Source organism: Myotis davidii, unplaced genomic scaffold (assembly GCF_000327345.1).
Source record: "Myotis davidii unplaced genomic scaffold, ASM32734v1 scaffold447, whole genome shotgun sequence".
Taxonomy (NCBI): Eukaryota; Metazoa; Chordata; class Mammalia; order Chiroptera; family Vespertilionidae; genus Myotis; species Myotis davidii.
The window spans coordinates 222,524-245,650 of record NW_006297827.1 but is presented as its reverse complement, the minus strand read 5'-3'; the positions used below and the strand labels follow the sequence as shown (position 1 = coordinate 245,650).

At 40.7% G+C, this 23,127-nt stretch overlaps 1 protein-coding gene across 1 annotated transcript in view; it reads left to right on the top strand.

Moving 5' to 3' along the window:
• The window catches only part of FRY (FRY microtubule binding protein), a 409,004-nt gene that overhangs the window by 231,369 nt on the left and 154,508 nt on the right, over positions 1–23,127 (top strand). The window contains exons 30-34 of the mRNA XM_015570438.1: positions 15,372–15,471; positions 15,759–15,930; positions 20,168–20,424; positions 21,106–21,252; positions 22,359–22,527. Of these exons, the coding sequence (XP_015425924.1) occupies positions 15,372–15,471; positions 15,759–15,930; positions 20,168–20,424; positions 21,106–21,252; positions 22,359–22,527 (845 nt within the window). The remainder of the gene's footprint in view (positions 1–15,371; positions 15,472–15,758; positions 15,931–20,167; positions 20,425–21,105; positions 21,253–22,358; positions 22,528–23,127) is intronic.

Below are 23,127 nucleotides of genomic sequence, written 5' to 3'. Positions count from 1 at the left end.
TGTATTCCACCAGGAGAGTAGTTTGTCGTTATAGTCCCATTCTTTTAATTGCCTAGAAATTCATAGTGAAACATTAGAACAGGATTTGAAAATGATCAAGAAGATATATTAAAGGAGTTTCTAGAAGTGCTTGTGAGAGATGTGAGCAGTAAGCCCTTCAGCCATCTTTAGACCAAACTAAATCCAAGAGCACCCTTCAAAAGGTTAAATCTACCTTGTTCAAAACTTCAGAAGGGAAGAAAAGAAAAGAAATGTGGCACCCAGGTTCCACAGACCACACTTTTAAAACCACTGCCCTTATTATATAAATTAGTCATTCAGCAAAAAACATTCAGAGCTATAGTTTATTGAATTTCATAACTATTATACAAGGGCTATTGAAGATACCCAAATTGCATGAGCTTTTTCCAAAAAAAAAAAAAAAAAAGCTCACATGTTAGAACTTGAAAGAAGGCAGCTGAAGTTTATTTTTGAAAAGACTCATATAGACTTGATTTTCCTTTTTGATAAATTGTTGCATTTTAAATGGCTTTATTGATTCCCTATCCAGGTAGGTCAGTTGGTTAGAGCGTCATCCAGATATGCCACGGTTGCAGGCAGGTTTAAAGGTTGTGGGTTTGATCCCCAGTCAGGGCACATACAATAATCAACAAATGAATGCATAAATAAGTAAAACAACAAATCTCTCTCTCTCTCTCTTTCTCTCTCTCTCTCTCTCTCTCTCTCTCAATAAATTTAAAAAATCCTATCTAATAATAGTCAAAGATGGTAATTGACCATACCTTCGCTCCACCTCCCATTGGCTAATCAGCACGACATGCAAATTAACTGCCAACAAAGATAGCGGCTAATTTGCATACTGCAGGCAGGGCAGGACAATGAGAGCTGCCATCCAGGCCCCATGTGTGGCCCTGGGCGGTGGGGCTTAGGCAGCGTGATTGCACCACCTAAGCCCCGCCCCCAACCGGGGCCCCCATGTGCCGTCTAAGCCCCGTGCCTCCTAAGCCCTGCCCCCAGCAGGGACCCCCCTGTGCCACCTAAGCCCCACACTGCCTAAGCCCCGCCCCCAGCCAGGAACCCGTGTGCCGCCTAAGCCCCATGGTGATCCGAGAGCAGGAAAGTGCCCCCCGCAGGCAGCACCCAACAGGGCTTGCCCCTGGGTCGCTGTGGCAATCCAGCAATCTGTGAGAGGGAAAGTATGATTTGTAAGCAGCACACAGGAGGCCTGCTCCTGGGTCATGGTGGCAATACCAGAGCAGGAAAGTGCAGCTTGCAGGCAGCATCCAGGAGGGCCTGCTCCTGGGTCGCCATGGCGATCCCAGAGCAGAAAAGTGGGGAGGGCAGGCAGCCCCCAGGTGGGCCTGCTCCTGGGTTGCCATGGTGATCCCAGAGCAGAAAAGCCAGCCTGCAGGCAACCCCCAGCTGGGCATGCTCCTGGGTTACCATGGCGATCCCAGAGCAGGAAAGTGGGGAGGGTAGGCAGCCCCCAGGTGGGCCTGCTCCTGGGTTGCCATGGTGATCCCAGAGCAGAAAAGCCAGCCTGCAGGCAGCCCCCAATTGAGCATGCTCCTGGGTGGCCATGGTGATCCCAGAGCAGAAAAGCCAGCCTGCAGGCAGCCCCCAATTGAGCATGCTCCTGGGTGGCCATGGTGATCCCAGAGCAGGAAGTGCGGCCTGCAGGCAGCACCCATGAGGGCCTGCTTCTGGGTCACCATGGTGATCCCATAGCAGGAAAGTGTGGAGGGCAGGCAGCCCCAGGTGGGCATGCTCCTGGGGCTCCATGGAGATCTCAGAGCAGGAAAGTGGGTCTCTGCCCCAGGTTTCCATGGCGAACCAGCAATCCATGAGCAGGAAAGCTCGGCCTGCAGGCAGCACCCAACCCTGGCCATAGCTCAAGGGAGAGAACAACATGTAGTGGAGGCCAGGAGCCTGAGAGATCAACACAGTGGGGGGCCTGCTCCAAGCCTCCACGTGTGGCTGTGGGCAGACCCCCAGCAGACACACACTCGGAAAGACTGCTCCGAGCCTCCTACGCAGCTGGGGGCAGGCCCCCAGCAGGGACACACACACAGCGCCTGCTCTGAGCCTCCAATGTGGCTGGGGGGCAGGCCCCCAGCAAAAATACACACACACACAGGACGCCTTCTCTGAGCCTCTGCTGCCAGACTGTGGCCGTCAGTAGGACATCCACTGAGGGCTCCCGGACTGTGAGAGGGGCAGGCTGGGCTGAGGGAGCCCTACCCCCCAGTGCACAGATTTCATGTACCGGGCCTCTAGTAAATAAATAAAAGTAAATGGCTGTCTTCAGGTACCCAAAGAAGGAAATAAAAGTGAATTCATTTTAAATTCCAACTTATTACAAATAAAATAAAAGTGAATTAGTTTTAAACTCCAACCTATTTTGTTCTAAATCAATAAGAATAGAATTTTAAAAGACATCTACTTTCAGTAAATGTAAAATAACCCTGCTTTTTAGAGACAAGTTTCTCTTCAAAATTTTTATCATTCTTTGAAAGATAGTAGATAACATCTCATGTCGAAAACTTTTTCCATAATCTTAGCAGTAGAATTTTTATTATGCACTTTAATCTCCATAAAAGTTTTAGCAAAGAAATATAAACTTATTTTTCCATCATTTTATTTCTTGATGTTAACATTACAAAAGAATACTTGGATCTATGGGATATTACCAAAATAACATTTTTTTGCAAAATTATCTTTCTCCAGAATGTATTTTATTTTTAGTCGTTTCTATCTATTAAGAATAAAATTCACATGATGCTTTGATTCTAAAAAGTGTGTTTAGAATCTATGACTTGGACCATAGGTTTCCTCTTTTTTATGGCCTTTTCCCAGTGATCTTGCTTTGAACTTTCCTAGCCAAATAATTTAATTGCATGCTGTCACATAAAATGTTACATTTCATTCCTGTGAATAAGTCTAGATATTTTTCCTTAGGGAGTACAAGTGAGTAATTTAATAATTTAACAACATAATCACAATTTCAGTAATATCTCCAGTCCCAAAAATATTAGGACATAAAATCCTCTATGCTTAGAGTAGATTTTTAAAGCTATGATCCTAAAATATTTGGGTTTCTTAAACAAATATTGCATATCAATTTACATTTATGACATTCATATTTTCTGAGCCAGGCAAAGCCATGGCCATGACCTGTCTGCCAAGACAGTAGCTAACATTGCTGTCATTTCTCACCACAGAGCATGTTTAGAATTTAAAGCTTCAGTTGTGGCCAAAATTTACTCTCTTTTCCCATAAATTCTCAGAATGTGTAGTTTAGACAAGCCTCAGATTTGTCTGAACAATCTTTGCACTTATGTTTTCAATTCTGTTTTTTTCAAAGAAATTCTGGTGTTTTAGCTTTTGTTTTTTAAGTCTCCTGCATGTTTGCTTCTGAAAAATACCTAAATACCTTCTCTTGTGAAAGAATAGATTCCTGAGAAGTCATACATAAACTGGATCATATTTTAAATTTCTCAGAAAAGTTATCGGGACAGTCACTCCTATGACAAGCCAGTTTCTAAAGAGAAGAATCCTTCTTGTGAAGTAAATAATTACCATCTCCTTTTCAAATAGGAATGATCATCAGCCAGACTTATTTTATAGGAATATGACAATATAAGCAGATTCATTTTAAAGAACCAGTTATAATTGACTTGACAATACCTAAAAGATTTAATATTTTTTAATGCTCTTATTGCTTAAAATTTTCTACCTTTAGTTTTAGAAAAGGAAAATAGTAATTTTTGCATAATCCTATATAATAAAAGCCTAATGTGCTAAGTGTCCAGTCGGCCAGTCAGCTGTTCAACCAATCAAAGCATAATATGCTAATGATATCCTAAGGCCACTAAACTGCTTGCTGTGATGTGCACTGACCACCAGGGGACACCACCAGTCGGCCAGTAGGTTAGCTTGCTGCTGGAGTCTGGTCGATCAGGAGTGAGTGAGACAGGCCAGACATGCCCTGGAGCCCTCCCCTGGTTCCTCCCCAGCTGGCCAATCTCCTGCATCCCTCCCCGGCCCTGATTGTGCACCAGTGGGGTCCCTCGGCCTGGCCTGCACCCTCTCGCAATCTGGGACCCCTCAGGGGATTTCAAAGAGCTGTTTTTGGCTCAATCCCACAGGCCAGACCAAGGGACCCCACTGGTGCACGAATTCATGCACCAGACCTCTAGTTAATATATCCCTATATTTGTTAGGTGTGATAATGGGAAAAAGTAAGTTTCTACATTCTTTTATAAACAATACTTTTATTCCACTCTGGGCCACAGTAGGGTGCTGACTGTGCAACCCAGGACAACCTGGTGCTTGCTCCTCCCCGGGCCACAGGAAGAGCAACTTGTAACAACCCAGCACTTGTCCCACTCTGGGCCACAGGACAGCACTGTCGGGGTGACCCAGACCAATCCAGTGCACCCAGCCAGGAGCCACAGGACCATGCTGCAAGTGTGCTTCCAGAGTGACCTAGGACACCACCCTGCCATGGATGCCAGGGCCACACAGCAAATTACATGCCAGAGGGCTCTGGGTCCATACAGGGAGTCGCACACCAGAGGAACTGTGCACATGCCCCAGACACTCCAAGAATCTGAAGCAGACAACTGAGGGACCAGATCCATGGAAGAAGGGGATACAACTCAAAGCAGATACAATAAAGGTGTGAGACTCAAGGCAGATTCAGCCTCTGGGCTAAAAATTTCCAGACCATTTGACCAAAGGGGCTTCAACCTCTTGGACCCCAAGCAGGGTGCTCAGGGCCAGAAAAAGATAGCAAAACTGGGGAGACAAATAAATAATCCCCGAAGGAAAGAAAAGAAGAGATTCCCACAAAAGAAACTGAATGAAATGGAGACAAGCAATATGGCAGAGAAAGAATTCAGAGTAATGGTTATATAGATGCTCAACCATTTAGATGAGAAATTCACCAACATGTGTAAGAATCAACAGGAAATGAATAATGATATAGCTGCAATAAAGAACAAAATGGAAGGTTTCAACAACAGACTAAAAGAAGCAGAGGACTGAATCAACGAGTTAGAAGACAGGATAGAAAAAAACATCCAAACTGAACAGAAATTGGAAAAAAGAATTAAAAGGAAGGAGAGTTTAAGGGAGATTTGGAATAATATGAAATGAAGAAACATCTGCATAATAGGGGTGCCAGAAGGTCAAGGAGATGAACAAGGAATAGAAAACCTATTTGAAGAAATAATGACAGAAAGCTTTCCTGACTTAGGGAAGAAATAAATCACACAAATACAGAGAATCCCAGACAACATGAACCCAAAAAGACCCACACCAACATGTTTGCCATAATTACAATGGTAAACATTAACAACAAACAAAGAATCTTAAGGGCTGCAAGAGAGAGACAGAAAGTTACCTACAATGGATCTAACATTAGACTATAAAACAGTTTCTCAACAGAAACACATCAGGCCAGTAAGGAATGGAATGAAGAATACAGAGTGGTGCAAAGCAAGGGACTGAATCCAAGAATACTCTATCAAACAAAACCATCAATCAAAATTGAAGAGGAAATCAGGAGCTTCACAGACAAAAAAAGACTAAGGGAGTTTATGACTACCAAGCCAACAATACAAGAAATGTTAAAGGGATTATTGTAAAAAGAATAAATAGAAAGGGAAGAAGGAACACAAGCATAAAGAATGAAAATAGCAACAAACAAGTACCTATCAATAATAACCTTAATTATAAATGGATTAAATACACCAATCAAAAGACATGGGGTAGCTGAATGGATAAGAAAACATGACCCATATATATGCTATCTACAAGAGACCCACCTCAGAATAAAGGACTCACAGAGACTGAAAGTGAAAGGATGGAAAAAAATTTTCAAGCAAATGAAAATGAAAAAAAACTGGGGTAGTAATATTTATATCTGACAAAATTGACCTCAAAGTGGAGGCTATAACAAGAGATAAGGAAGGCCACTTTCTTATACTAAAGGGAGCAATATAACAAGAGGCTCTAACTCTGGTAAACATATATGCACCAAATACAGGAGCACCCAAATACATAAAAGAACTTCTGGAAGATATCAAGGGAGAGATCAAGAAGAATACAATCATAGTAGGGGCCTTTGATACCACATTGACACTACTGGATCAATTTTATAGATAAAAAAATCAACAAAGAAGCAGCAATCCTAAATGGCTCACTAGATCAGACAGAACTAACTGACATTGTCAGAACATTTCACCCCAAAGCTACAGAATATACATTCTTTGCAAGTGCATATGGGACATTTTCAAAGATAGACCACATATTAGGATACAGACTAAGTCTCTTCAAGTTCAAGGAGATAGAAGCATCTTCTCAGATCACAGTGGCATAAAATTAGAAATCAACTACAATAAAAACAATTTTAAAAAATAAGAAAGCAGTCCTTAGAGGAAAGTTCATGGCACTACAGGCCTACCTCAAAAAACAAGAAAAAATGGTAGTAAATTACCCTACAACTTAAAGAATTAGAAAGAGAGAAACAAGAAAACCCCAAAGTAGAAGGAACGAAATAATAAAGATCAGAGAGGAAATAAATGACATAGAGACAAAAATAAAAATAAAAATCAATAGAACCAATAGCTGGTTCTTTGAAAGGATAAACAAGATTGGTGAACCTCTAGCCAGGTTTACCAAGGAGCAATGAGAGAGGACCCAAATAAACAAAATTAGAAACCAAAGAGGCAAAGTAACAACTGACCCCACAGAAATACAAAGGATTGTGGAAAACATACTATGCACAACTCTATTCCAGCAAACTGGACAACCTAGATGAAATGGACATATTCCTAAGAAACATATAGTCTTCCAAAACTCAATCAGGAAGAATCAGATAATCTAAATAGGCCAATAACTACTGAGCAAATTGAAGCAGTAATAAAAGAAAACTTCTAGCAAACAAAAGCCCTGATCCAGACAGCTTCAGAGGGGAGTTGTACTAAACATTCAAAGAAGAAATAAAACCTGCCCTCCTCAGACTATTCCAAAAAATTCAAGAGGAAGGAACACTTCAAACTCCTTTATGAAGCCAGCATTACCCTAATCCAAAAATCAGATAAAGATGGTACAAAGAAAGAGAATTACCAATATCTCTGATGAACATAGATGTTAAAATCCTAAACAAAATATTAGCAAATCGCATCCAGCAATACATTAAAAAGATCATACACCATGACCAAGTGGGATTTATTCCAGGCATGCAAGGCTGGTATAATATCTGCAAATCAATAAATGTGATACATCACATAAACAAATTGAAAGACAAAAACCACATGATCATATCGATTGATGCAGGAAAAGCATTTGATGAGTGTATTAGAAAACTATGGGACATCTGTGCAGTGGGATACTATCTGTATATATAAAAGCCTAAGCCACTGTTATCACAGACAACCAGAACGACTGGAATGACCAGTTGGCCAGTTGCTATGATGCGCACTGACCACCAAGGGGCAGATGCTCAATGCAGGAGCTGCCCCCTGGTGGTCAGTGTGCTCCCACAGTCCCTTTACCTGGCCTGGCCCCAATCGGGACTGAGCGAGATGGCCCTGATACAACCTGATTGCTGGCCAGGCCTAGGGACCCCACCTGTGCATGAATTTTGTGCACTGAGCATCCAGTACTGCTATAACAAAGAAATAACTCTTACCATTTGCAACAGCATTGATGTACCTGGAGAGCATTATGCTAAGCGAAATAAGTCAGTCAGAGAATGATAAATACCACATGATCTCACTCATTTTTGGAATATAATGAAAAGGTAAACTGATGAACAAAAATATAGCCAGAGTCATAGAATCATCAAACAGATGGTCAAACCTCAGAGATAAGACAGGGGAGGGTGGCGGGGTGTAAGAGATCAACCAAAGGACATGTATGCATGCATATAAGCATAACCAATGGACACAGACAATAGGGGGTGAGGGCATGTGCCAGGGTGGAGGGGAGCAGCTGGGGACAGGTCAATGGGGATAAAGGAGGCATATGTAATACTTTCAACAATAAAGAACTTAAATTTAAAAAAGTTAAATGACTTTTATTAATCTTAGAGAGGAAGGGAGAGGGAGATAGAAACATTAATGATGAGAGAGAATTTTGAATCCACTGTCTGCTACATGCCCCCTACTGGGAATCAAGCCCACAACATGGGCATGTGTCCTGATGGGAAATTGAACCATGACCACCTGGTTCATAGGTCGATGCTCAGCCACTGAGCAACATGGGCCAGACATGGTCTCCACATTCTTATTCTTGGTTTCTTTTATTTCTGTAATTGACAGTGTGTGTGTGTGTGTGTGTGTGTGTGTAGTGAACTTGCTGGTCTCCAATCAAACCTATAACTGTAACTATGACTATCATATAACTCTGTTTCTATTAAGAGATTTGGAAGTCAAAGTGGAACTTGAATAGGACCAGGATAAGTGAAGATAAAAGTAGAAAGTTATGGTAGAACTGGTGATATTAATTTTGAAGAATTTTTCATAAAATATTATTTATATTTGATTAAAATCTATTAAATCTCAGTACTATAATTTAGCACAAAAGAAAACAGTTCACCTATTAGACAGCATTAGTTCAAATAACTATTTGGCTTCTGTCCATGTTCTTATTAACTTCCCTCTTAACTCTAAATCATATCAATACAGAACAGATAAGGAAATTGAGAAAGAGATTAATTGGCTTTTCAAGGTTATTAATTAAGGTAAATAGCATGCTCCATATTAAAAGTACAGGCCATTTCCAATCACTGACCTAACAAAATTCTCTGGACATTTAATTAAATCTTAAGATTCCATTGATTTTGTTCTTACTGTCTATCCAAAATACTACTAAAAATATTTAATAGATATTTCAGAATTATATATAAAATTAAAGTTTTAACTTTTAAAGAATTGTGTTGGGTTTATTTTTGTTGTCATTGTTGTTTGTATGTTTGTTTTGCCTTAAGTAAACTCTATAAATCTTTCCTAATTTAAATCAGGCCCAGCAGACTTGAATTCTTAAAAGTCAGTACCCCACTTGATCAATTTCCAAGGAAGAAATATGAAGCTTATGACTCATGAATCCCAATAGCACCCCGTACCTAGTGATGTTTAGCCTCATTTGACCCAGTAGGCCCTCTGGAGGGTTGCCAGTGTGGGGATTTGGGCTCTAAAAACTTACCATCTTTTCTTAATGAAATTTATTGGGGTAATATTGGTTAATAAAATCATATAGGTTTCAAATGCACAATTCTATAATACATCATTTATATATCATATTGTGTGTTTACCTCACAATGTCAAAGCTCTTTTCATCACCATATATTTGACCCCCTTTACCCTTTACTACCCCCACCCCTTTCCTCTAGTAACCACCATACTGTATCTGTATCTGTATGAGTTTTGTTTGTCATTTGTTCATTTGTTGCTTCTAGTTTTATATCCCACATATGATTGAAATCATATGGTTCTTGACATTTTATCTTTGACTTATTTGCTTAGCATGATACTCTCAAGATTTATCAGTGTTGTCACAAATGGCAGTGTTTTGTCTTTTCTTATGGCTAAATAATATTTCATTTTATATATGTACCACATCTTTTTTATCCAATCATTTATCAAAGGACACTTGCCATGTCTTGGCCATCATGAATAATGCTGCAATGAACATAGGGTACATATATCTTTATGAATAAATGTCTTTAAATATTTGTTGGTAGATACCCAGAAGCAGGATTGCTGGGCCATATGGTAACTCTATTCTTAGTTTTTTGAGGAGCCTCCATATTGTTTTCCATAATGGCTGTGCCAGTTTACATTCCTATCAGCAGTAAATGAGGGTTTCTTTAGCTCCACAACTTCTCCAACACTTGTTATTACTCTTCTGGTTGATAATAACCATTCTAACAGGTGTAAGGTTGTATCTCATTGTAGCTTTGATTTGCAGTTCCCTAGTAGCTAGTGAAGTTGTTTGTTCCCATATACAAAAACTAACTCTAAGGGATAAAAGACCTAAATATAAGACCTGAAACAATAAATTTCATAGAAAACATAGTAAACAAACTAAACTTAAGAACTTAGTTCTTAGAGAGGATTTTTTTAATTTGACCTCAAAGGCAAGGGAAGTAAAAACAAAAATAAATGAATGGGACTATATCATACTAAAAAGCTTCTGCATAGCACAAGAAACTGCCAACAAAACAAAAAGGCAATCACCCAAATGGGAGAAGACATTTGCAAACAACACCTCCAACCAGAGGTTAAATATCCAAAATATATAAAGAACTCATACAATTCAACAACAAAAAAGCAAATAACCCAATTTAAAAATGGGCGTAGGACCTGAATAGATGCTTCTACCAGAAAGGCATACAAATGACAAACAGATATATGAAAAGATGGAAACTTAAGTATCTTGAGTTTGAATTCAACCTGTGCGCTTTGAGCAAGTTACTACAAATTCTTATTCATCTGTAAAACGGGAGTGATAATAAGGTTAGCACATGGATTAAATAAAATAAGTCTCTTGAATTGAGACCTGGCACCTAAAAAGCACCCTGTAAACACTATTATTCACTAGCTGTTAGAAGCAAAAAGCTACAGAGTAATCCCCTCCATTGACTAGTAATATCTATTAAAAGAATCCCTCAAAGTTATCCTTTGTCATTTAGTTCTAAAGAAACCATAGCTAGTGGGTATTTCCCAAATTCTTCAGAAATATACTCTTTTCTAGCCCTGGCTGGTTTGGCTCAGTGGCTAGAGTGTCAGACTGTGGACTGAAGGGTCCCAGGTTCAATTCCCGTCAAGGGCACATGCCCAAGGTTGTGAGCTCGATCCCCAGTGCGGATGTGCAGGAGGCAGCTGGTCATTGACTCTCTCTCATCATTGATGTTTCTATCTCTCCCTTTCTGAATCAATAAAAATATATATTTTAAAAATCTCTTTTCTAGATTGAAAAAAACACTTTTATTTCTTGTTTACTAGTACTTTCTGAATCATACCTACCTTTCACCATTTGATTTTTATTCTGTATAATCACAGCTGCCTTTATTCATCTTGTGCCATTCCAGAGGGCCTATGATGAATAATTAAATGCTGGGAGGTATAAGATTCCATTTCTAAGCCTTTTTAATATAACTGCATTCACATGGTTTATGTGTTCTCTCTTGCTCATTTTATATCTTTCTCACTTTTCCTTATCTGGGTTTTTTTTTCATTTTCTGGATCTGTGTTATTCCTCTCAGTATTGTTTCAAAATAATTCCACAGGTCATTCTTAAGCAACTAATGAATGCCCTCATTACTTGGTCAAGTGCACAGCCCCACTTAAAATACAGGCTTTTGTCTGTTCTTTTCCTGCCTTTAAATTCCAAGTAGTGTTTCTAGTATTCTTCTTTATATAAATATATGAATTAAGTCCCAATGTCAAAGATAGAGATATAGGTAGGGCCACCTCTGCACTATGGGGCTCAGAAGAAAATGTCCTTTCTGTTTTCACAATCAGAATGCTCTGCTTTCAGATATTGTAGCTTGTAAGAATTCCAATGTAGACTGGTCGTGACATGTTCTGCTGTGGGCTGCTAGGAACACTGTGGGTAAATGCATGAATCCTTTGGAGTTTGGCATATCCAGGAGGGAGTCTAGGATCCACTACTTCTATATGACGTTGGGCAAGTGCTTAGCTTCTCTAAGCCTCACCAGCATTTTGTGACAATTAAATCACAAATCTAGGTAAAGGCAGTAACTGGCACAAAGCAAGCACATCATAACATAAACGTCACCTTTCCTTCATCATCCCCTTCACCACCATCATCTGGGGGCTTTCCCAAATTCTCTATGTGACACATCAGCCTCATGCTTTTTTGTTCTTTTGAAACTGAAAGTTCTAGAAAAGTAATTATTTTGGAGTACAAATTAGTAAAGCCATTTTGGAAGGCAATAGTGCAGTATCTCCCCAAAATATAAATGTGCTCTTTGACCCTGCATGATGTCTTGTAGGCATCTGTTTTAAAGAAATACTTGCACATCTGGTGTTTGTGGCATTATAATAGTGAAAAATGAGAATAACAGAGGATCTGAGTGCAGGAAATTCATTAGTAAAACCCCATGAGGTCAACATCTATGGGGAAGTGGAGGAAGTAGAGCTGGGCAGAGAAGTGAAAACTTCAACCAGTCCCTCAGGGGCTGCTGCTGCTGGGGAGCAAGCATGACCTTGGCCTGAGTACATCTCTCAGGCTGAAGGCAATTACTAGAGAGGGTTCAGCCAGCAACATCAGCCTCCAAAACTTCAGTTGGAGGATTGAGTGCCGGGTTCTGAAAGGGGACTCTAAGTGGTACACCACTGCATCCCCTACAAAAGTGGTTATAGTCTGTCCACACTTTGGAATACTTTGCAGCTTTTAAATAAGTCCAAAGCAGGCCTTATTGTTCACTGTAAACCCTAAATTCCAAGCACTACATGTAGGTAGTATAATCACATTTATGTTTAAAATCCTATGTAGTGAGGGTGGGGTATGTACATATACCTCTTTGTATATTGACTTAAAAAAGGGCTAGGACACACACCAAAATGTTGACAGTGGTTGAATGTAGGGTCAGAAGCAATGGCTGGGGGAGAAAAGGAGATGGGGCACATCCACATTTTATTCTGTGCACCTGCCTACAACCAACACTGACTTGCCAGCCATGTAAGTGGAGCATCTTCAGAGTGGGTCCTCCAGCCTCATGTGTTTCTTTTAAAAGGAAAATATACTCATGTATTACTAGTACCATAAACAATTAAAATTTAAGTAATATAGAATATAAAAAGTACAAATCTTTTTTTATGTGTCTAAGCAACTCTCACTATAATCTCTCTCTAAGCTTACCTACCATAAGATGGGCCCGTATTCATAGTAGGATTGTGCCTTTCTAGAAGAGTGAAAGTTCCAAAACAGAACTTCTGAGACAGTATAATTATATACAATCAATAAAGGAACCCACAGAATAACCAATATGTTTTTTACCTTCAAGCTACCTTCTGCTTTCTGAAGGTTGCCTTAAAATAAATATCAATATGCCATTGGTATTTTAATGGGGATTGCATTGAATCTATAGATTGCTTTGGGTAATATGGACATTTTAATGATGCTGATTCTACCAATCCATGAACACAGTATGTTCTTCCATCTGTTTATGTCTTACTTCTATCTCTTTTTAAATGTTCTGTAGTTTTCCAAGTACAGGTCTTTTACCTGTTTAGTTAAGTTTATTCCTAAGTATCTTAAATTTTTTGGTGCGGTGATAAATGGGATTGTTTTTTTAATCTCTTCTCTGTGTAATAAAATTCCATAGATTTCTTGGAAGTCTTCTGGTACAGACCATTCACTAATATTTTTCTCACCAGAAATTTTCCATTTGTGACCTCATATCTACTATAGCTAAGAAAATGCATACAGTAAAAAGTTATCATCTTTAAATAATATACCATAGCAAGAAATAGTGGATTTGATCTCCATGTTCTATTTGATTATGCCTCTAATTGCCTCATACTTTGTTGTCTCTGTCCCTATTTTCCCCTAGCTTTCATACCACACATACAATCAATTACTAAATCCTGCTGACTTCTGTTTCAATTGTCCCTGCCCTAATTCAAACCCTTATCAATTCCTATCTGGATGATTGTCACAGCATCCAATATTGACCCCCTGCAACCCATTCTCCATTCAGCAGCCAGAGTAAGTGTTCAAAACCTAATGTCATTTCTTAACACATAACCTCATCCCCACCCCCACTGCAAATCCTGTAGGATCTTTACACATCTCTCCCCTCCCCAGATCCATCACCTTCTATTCTCCTACTTATTTCTTTTACTCAGAGAGTTTTTCCTTTTCACAAGGTATCTTGCTGTTTCATTCTTGTAATTTTTTAAAATGTTCTCTTTGCCCAGAACACTCCCATACCACCCTTCCATGGCCTGGCTGATGTCTCCTGTGGCTTGAGGCTCAGTTTATTTGTCTCTCCCTGGGAAAAGCCTTTCCTGACCCAACTCTGATTTAGGTGTCCCTCATCGAGAGTTCAAAGCCTGCCATAATACTGCTCATCATAACTAGACTGTATAGTTTTGTCTCCCTAAATATACTGGAAGCTGCCCTTAGGTGACCAGCCTCACTAATCCTATGTAATAAAAGCCTAATATGCCAAATGTCCAACTGTTTGCTTGACCATATGATCAGTCTCTATGATGCACACTGACCACCTGGGGGCAGATTCTCTGACTGGTATGTTAGCTTGCTGCAAGGGTCCAGCCCATCGGGACTGGGCCAGACAGGTCAGACATGCCCTGGAGTCCTCCCACAGCCCCTCCCCGGCCCCAGTCATGCACTGGTGGGGTCCCTCGGCCTGGCCTGTGCCCTCTCACAATCTGGGACCCCTCAGGAAATGTTGGAGATCCAGTTTCAGCCTGATCCCTGCAGGCCAGGCCAAGGGACCCCACTGGTGCATGAATCCGTGCACTGGGCCTCTAGTAGTATCATAAGTACTTTGCAATTGTTCATGGTATATGTTTCTTGCTTAATAAATGTAGAGAGATTGAATGAAAATATTAAATCAGTGAGCTATTGAGAAATTTAAACATGTCATCTAAATGCTGTCCTTTCTATTTGTATTTGTTTTTCATTAAAACGTATGTATTAGATATATTTTTTAATGTTTGTTTCTCCTGGTGTGACAATGTTCAATTTTAAGCAAAAAATAGAGTTATTTCCCTCTATCTACTAATGAAGAGCAAAAGAAGGAGGCAATACATCTACACAATTGAATTCTACTCTGCTGTAAAAAAAGAAGGAAGTCTTACATTTGCAGTAGCTTGTATAGAACTAGAGAGCATGATGCTAAGCGAAATAAGCCAGTCAGAGAAAGATAAATATCACATGATCTCACTCATTTGTGGAATATAATGAACAGTATAAACTGATGAACAAACATAGAACCAGAGACATAGAAGCATCAAACAGACCGTCCAACCTACGAGGGAAGGCGGGGGGTGAGTGGGTAAGAGATGAACCAAAGGACTTGTATGCACGCATTTGAGCAAAACCAATGGACACAGACAGTAGCGGGGTGAGGGCTTGTGCTTGGGGGAGGATGTAGTGGGGGCGAGGTCAATGGGGGAAAAAAGGAGACTCATATAATACTTTAAAGGATAAAGGATTTTTTTAAAAAGAAGGAGGCAAAACAATTGCCAAATGAGCATGGGATGTCATTAATAAGTGTGCCTTCTAGGATTTGAGAGGTAATTGGTTTATTAAGATTACTAGTCAGGCAGTCTTATAAACTGTGCTTTTTGGTCTTTTTTTTTTAGGAACTATCCCTTCGACATAGTGACATTGTTAAACCTTGTTCTATTTAAGGCCTCTGACACCAACAGAGAGACCTATGAAATCTCCATGCAGCTCATGCAGGCATGTACCATTTAGTGTCAGAAGCATCCACCCTTGGGCACAGAAAATAGAAATGGGGGTTGATCCCTGGGTTGCTGTTTCTTGATATGCATTTTTTTATATCATATGTGCATATCACTGTAAATAGGAATTAACTGATGCTCTCCACTGAATACAACTATATTAAGTACTACTGTATTGAATACTATCATATTCATTAGTTTACTTTGAACCTTTATTAAATAGAAATGCTCCTGATGTAGCCAATATTTTTCTGTATTGTTTCTTACTTTCCTACCTCTTTATAGATCCTTGAAGCAAAGCTTTTTGTTTACTCAAAGAAAGTAGCTGAACAAAGACCTGGCAGTATTCTCTATGGAACCCACAGCCCATTGCCACCCCTCTACAGCATGTCCCTAGCCCTCTTGTCATGTGAACTGGCCAGGATGTATCCCGAGCTCACTCTCCCGCTCTTCTCAGGTACCAGACAATCGTCAGTGATGACATGTATGATCATTTCTGCTCTAATTAACCTTGCTTTTTAAATTTTAATGCCAATTTAGAGTCATACTTATTTGTGCTAAATTTATAGATCAAAATTATTATGGATTAAGTCCAGTTACATACAAAAGTAAATTTTAGAATGTCTTTAAATGTAAACGTATCTGTTTATCTAAAACAGTGTAGGTATAAATAAATATGGGACAAATGCAAAGATACTTAGATTAATCATGTTCTTACAAGCAAGATTATCTATGTAAAATTTTCCAAAGAAATGAAATATAGGTGGTGTAACTTGTAACACATATAATTGCTGCAAATTGTTTGCGGGTGGTGGTGATAAAGGTGATTTGTAGCTTGTATGTTGCTACATATATGAATTGTTGTGAGTTTTGTATTTGGCACATCTTTGCAAATAATCTTTGTAAATAATTTTTGTATAAATTTATTTTAAAAAATTGTATTGGTCAATTAAGTTTTGCCTCAGCACACATAGTACCTAGAGGGGAGGTTGACTTTGGTATCTTGAATTCATCTCCTTTGTCTACATCTCCACTGCCTTAGTCCAAATCCTCATGAGTCCTGCCCCTGCTTCCCCCCCTCCCCCCGTAACACACCCTGACTGCCATCCACCTGCAAAGCAAAACCAAATATATACAGCACTTCCTAACTCAAATGTCTGCCCAGTCGTCCTAAAAATTGCTAATAACAGCTTCTAGCTATTGAGTGATTAATGTGCCAGGCTCTGTTCTAGGCACTTTATATACATTTCACTTATAATTTAATCTTAGACCCCATGAGCAGAGGTTAGAAGTGAAGCTCTGGAGTCAGGCAGCCTGGGTTGATCACTGGCCCGGCCATGCACTCGCTGCCGGACCACAGGCAAGTCACAGAGCCTCTAAACTCTATATATTTGTCTGCAACAAAAACTACCTCATAGGATGTGAGGATTAAAATGAGCTAATAATAGTCAAGCTATTAGCCCAGTCCTGGCATGGGATTGTCACCATCACCACTACCATTGCAATCATCATTTCTATTTTACAGATGAGAAGCTAAGGCTTAGAGATGTTCAGTAATTTGCTCAAAACCATATAATGAGGAAGCAGCCAAGTCAGAATTAAATCGAGACACCTTTCCCCAAAGCCAGTGCTAGAAAATTGGAACACTTTCACCTAGAAGACACCTCCTGTTCCAAACTTGCTTTCTGCCTTTTACCCAGCAAACCTTTATTTCATTCTCAGGTAATCCTTGCTTCTGTTCATGCTGCTTCCTCTACTGGAAGTGGCCCTCTCCCTAATTCATAATCGTCCTTAAGATCTATTTAAAATCTACTACTTTGTAAAACCTCTCCATCTACCTGAGACAATGAGCCACATCCTCACATGGTGCCTGAAACAGTGCGGGGAGGACTCAAGAAAAGCCTTTTTTATTATTGACACTATTGCAAATGTCCCCATTTTCCCCTCCTTTGCCTACCTCTAGCCAACCTCCACCCCCTCCTTCTGTCCATCACCACACTATTGTCTGTATCCAAAGGCTATGCATATATGCTATTTGGTTAATCTCTTCACCCAAGAAAATCCTTTTCAATAAATTAATTCTCTCCTTCAAAAAGTAAATTTTATTTTTATTTACTTCAACCAAGAGTTGAGGGCCACCTCAATGTTAGGCACTGTCCATGGGTCCTCAGAATACAGTGGTAAATAAAACAGTCTCTCCCATCAAAGGTTCATCATAATCTAGTAATAAAGTAAGGCTTACAATTGTATGGCTGTGATACAGTGTAGAAACTGCAATAAATAAAGCACATTCTGCTGGAAGATGAAGGTGTGATCAATTATTGGGCCAGGGATATCAGAAAGACTTCTCAGAGAATGTGATGTCTGAGCTGCAGTTCAAAAGAAGTAGAAATTTGCAAAGCAGACAAATAGTTGACATTATGTGGGTAAGCAGGTAGGCATTACAGACCAAGGAAATGTTGTATGCTTGGGCTCAGAGGTGTCAAATAGCAGGTTGTATTTGAGAGACTATATAGTGGTCAATTGGCTAACATAATATATACAGGGACAGGGGAAGGTCATGGACAGATAGAAGCAGGAGTCAAATCCTGGAAGTCCTTGTATTGCTCCCTAAGGAGTGTGTAGGGCAATGATCTCCATGTCTTTCTTGAAATCCCTCGGAGCCCTGTGAACAACAGGGAAGGCATCCTGACAAGGTGCTTGGGTTTTGAAAGCCACTGATGAGTTTCAAACAAGAATGCATTTTAGAAAGATGGGCTATAGTGTGGAGGGAGCACTAGAGGACATGCAGTCTAGAGAGAGGAGACCAGCTGAGAAATGATGACAGTCATCCAAGGAGGAAGTTATGAAGGCTGGAACTAAGACAGCCCCGAGCGAGTGGAGAGGAGAGACCAGGGTGATGAGTCCTGGGTGGAGCACACAAAAGAGAGTGCCTGTGTGAATCTGGGGGCCAGTGTTGATGACCCCATCTTGAGAGCCATTCAGGGAGAAGAAAAGGTTTAGGGTGAAGTGGGGAACATGAGCTCAGCTTGGGATACTGAGTGAAGGTCTCTGTATAGACAGACCAGCATCAAGGGGAGGCCAGCACTAGCACCTCATGGAGGAACAGAAGGATTTAGAACCAAGGGAGCAGATGAGATTGTGTTTGTACAGAGCCCAGAGTGAGAGAAAGAACCTAGACACCCAATTTCCAAGCACTGGGTCAAGGAAGGAAGGGGGAGGGAGGGCATGGAGGCGCATTGAGAGAGAACACCTAGGCCCACTGTCTAGGTGATTTTAATGGAAACCTGAAGAAAGAAGATTTATGAGGAGGGAGTGAACAGTCCACAGCCTTGAATGGAATAGAGATCCCAAAAGATAAGATCTAAAATTACCCTCTGGATTTCTCAATTCATTGGTAACTGTCAGTAGTTTCCTTGGAGATATAGCAGCAGGAGCCAGATCTCAGCTCTGTGGCTGCGAAAGAAGGAAAGAGGGAGGGTGGGGCTAGTCAGAGGATGAGTGAGGTTTTATTTTAGCAAGTTTATTCACTGAGTGGGAGAAGGTAGAAATCAGAGGTTATCTTAGATCTTGCAGCACATACATAAAGCTGTGCTTTTATTTCTATAGAAAGCTCATTCATGTTATGAAATTAAAATGCCTCTGGCTGTGAATGCATGCAACATGCTATCAGAGAAAGTTGTAGTGAAATGACTGGGCTGCATGCATAGTTTCACCCTTTGATTCATTTATGTCATGAAACAGAACATTGAGCATGGAGCTTCCACATAGTTGGCAGTTTTCAAGTGGGCTTCATGGACAGGAGTTTGCACAATGGATGGGTTTTTCCCGGAGACTTCCATTCCACTTTTTAACAGCTAGTAGTGCATAGAACAGTGATGGCGAACCTATGACACTCATGTCAGAGGTGACACGCGAACTCATTTTTTTGGTTGATTTTTCTTTGTTAAATGGCATTTAAATATGTAAAATAAATATCAACAATATAAGTCTTTGTTTTACTATGGTTGCAAATATAAAAAAATTTCTATATGTGACACAGCACCAGAGTTAAGTTAGGTTTTTTCAAAACACTGACACACCGAGCTCAAAAGGTTCACCATCACTGGCATAGAAGATGCTCTATTGGTATGCTATCGGTACACTGGAAAGACAGCCACTGTTCGAATAGTCCTAGCCACTGTTTATTTGAGCCTACAAAATAACAAGCACCAAGCCGAGCATATAACATACATTATGATTCTATCTTTAACCCTCACAATAGCCCAATGTGGAACCCAGTGGCCTCATTTGACAGATGAGGAAACTGAGGAACAGAGAAGTTAAGTAACTAACCCAGAGTGTCGTGCAGCTAGTGTGTGGAGGCACTGGATCTAATCACATGTTCTTTTGGTCTCAAGTCCCTTGTTCTGTCCACTCTAATGTACCTCTTCTATCAGCAATGGATTGAACTCAGGGGGCCCCCCCCTCACTCCACTCTCACCAAGCCATGCTCTTCCCACTGTGCTTTCTCACTTTCCCCCACAGGGCACCAGATTTGAAGGGAAAGGCTAGAGGGCAAGCATCAGTTTTAAGATTTTATGGCCTTGGGGAGCTGCTGTGTATGCAAGTGCCCTGTGCTGTCAGTAGTGTTAATATTTTACTTTATTTTAATGCCATAACACATGGCTCTCCATCACCACCCTTCTCTTTAGAGGTAAGCCAGAGGTTCCCCACAACGCACCCAAATGGGCGTCAGATTATGCTCACCTACCTGCTGCCCTGGCTGCACAACATCGAGCTGGTGGACAGCAAACTCCTCCTCCCAGGGTCGAGCCCCAGTAATCCAGAGGATGACAGCAAGAACCAGGAAGGAGAAGTGACCACTTCTCATGGGCTGAAAGGGAATGGCTGGGGCTCCCCAGAAGCTACGTCTCTAGTCCTGAATAACCTCATGTACATGACGGCGAAGGTATCGTGCCCCCATAACATGGCTCCATCATCCCAGAAAATCTGAGCTCATCAAACCCTAGGCTGCAAACCCAGGGAGAGTGGCAATTGTCATTAAAAATCACGTGAACAGGGTGACGGTGATGGCTGCACCACACTGTGACTGTACTTAAACTTCCAACTGTACACTGAAAAATGGTTAAGCCCCAGCCAGCTTTGCCCAGTGGATAGAGTGTCGGCCTGTGGACTGAAGGGTCCCAGGATCGATTTCAGTCAAGGGCACACGCCCGAGTTGTGGGCCTGATCCCCAGTGGGGGCCGTACAGGAGGCAGCTGATCAGTGATTCTTTCTCATCATTGATATTTCTATCTCGCTCTCCCTCTCGCTCCCTCTCTGAAATAAATAAAAATATATATTTTTTAAATGTTTAAGATGGTAAACTTTATGTTATATGTATTTTACCACAGTTTTAAAAATTATAAAATAGGAAGTCTAACATTTTTAATCACATGAGTAAGCATTGTGCATTACTAATTTGTGCATTATAAATTGCTGAAAGTGGCATCTTTCGGATGGCTGGCCATGTGTCCCCTTCTATGGCTTCGAGATAGCCATGACCCTTAAAAGAACTTATAATCAAACATTCTGCACTCCTGTGTTTTCCCCATGTCTCCTGGGTCAGTGTTTCTTTTGTTTGTTGCAGTATGGGGATGAAGTTCCTGGACCGGAAATGGAAAATGTTTGGAATGCTCTAGTCAACAATGAGAAGTGGAGTAACAACTTGAGGGTCACCCTGCAGTTTCTGATCAGCCTGTGTGGGGTTAGCAGTGACACACTTCTCTTGCCCTATGTAAGTTTCCCTGGGCTCTCAGCAGGCGTTATCTTGTTGGTGGCTCCATCTGCAAGAGCAAGTCAGAATGTGCCCTTTGCTCCAAGTTAAATAGCGATGTCTAATATGGTCAGTCATGCTCATCTCCCATGATCTTGTCTAGATGCTACATAAAAGGTCCCTTCTGCCCCCTGACAACAGGCTGCAATGTCCTAGTGATGCCTCTGTCATCCCCTTGCCAAGCCTCTGGACACAGAAGCCTATGATTTAAGAGGTGAATGTTCTCTTATCAGTTACTGAGGCTGACTTCTATAAACATTAGACCCATTATGTAAGAGAAACTAAGTAAAGCATATTATTTCTAATAAAAATATTTCATGTTTACATTTTGATGCTCTTAAAACAGAATAAAAATGCAGAATACCCAGATTTTTCTCTTCAAATTCAGTTGGTAGAAGATAAATCTAAGCAGAGAGAAATCTTTCTGAGATGCCCAGTATATGGTGTTTGTAATCAAAAGTGACATGATCATCATCAACAACAGCATTTTTAAGCCCTAACTCACTTGGCATTTGTGTATGGCTGTTTCCTGAGAGATCCTGGGCCCACCTGCTGTTTTAAGCTCCATCAGCCTCATTGCAGCTTCCACACCTCACGTTTAACTCTGAAGGCTCCAGTAGCACAGAGCTTTATTTCAGAGTTATCAGAGTTATTTTTTTTTAAATGTAAAATCATCCAAACAGCTAAAATTCATTTGTTTCTAGGGGAGAAGAGAATAGCAGGGGACCGGATTTCTTTTTAAACAAAAATAGCTCTCAGTTTTTTCCCATGGTTTGTATAAATAAAATCCTTTCTCAAGATAAGACTTTAGATGGCATGTTTTTTGCTTTTAGGTAGATTTCAGGAGCCCCAAAAGTAACTTTTGTAAACTCAGCCATAAGGAAGGGCAAGGCCTTTGACACACACTCCCATCAGATGGGCTATAGAGAAGGTGAGTTTTAATCCAGACACTAGGATTATCTCTGAGCAGCTACCAGGCTGATAGCTCCTGGGGATAACTTCATTCTTTGCTGCCAACCCACTGGCATTATTGTTGAAACGTCCCTGTGTTCTGTTTTTCTTCTTAGATTAAAAAGGTGGTGATATACTTGTGCCGTAATAACACCATTCAAACCATGGAAGAGCTGCTCTTCGAGCTGCAGCAGACGGAGCCCGTGAACCCCATCGTCCAGCACTGTGACAACCCACCGTTCTACCACTTTGCTGCCAGCAGCAAGGTCTCCGCAGCAGCCTCTGGTAGGGCCGGTGGCCAGCCTGTCCTGGGTCTCTGATGTTCCTCTGGGTGGAGCACTGAAAGGATATGAGTGTGTTGCTACTTCTTATTCTGGCATGTATTTTCATTTAAGAGGTGGTTTAAATTGTGACGGTGTGGATGGACCTAGTGGGCATTATGTTGACTGAACCAAGTCAGTCAAAGACAAATACCATATAATCTCACTTTTGTGTGAAATCTAAAAACAAAATAGACAAATAAACAAAACAAAGAGCATACTCATGGTTGCCAGAGGGGAGGGGGGCTAGGTGACAAAGGTGAAGGGATTAAGAAGAACAGATTGGTAGTTACAAAATGGTCACAGGTGGCTATCATCAACAAATCAACAAACGACAAGTGCTGGAGAGGATGTGGAGAAAAAGGAACACTTGTGCACTGCTGGTGGGAATGCAGACTGGTGCAGCCACTATGGAAGACAGTATGGAGTTTCCTGAAAAAACTACAAATGGAACTCCCATTTGACCCTGTGATCCCACTTCTAGGAATATATCCCAAGAACCCAGAAACACCAATCAGAAAGGATATATGCACCCCTATGTTCATAGCAAGCAGCACAATTCACC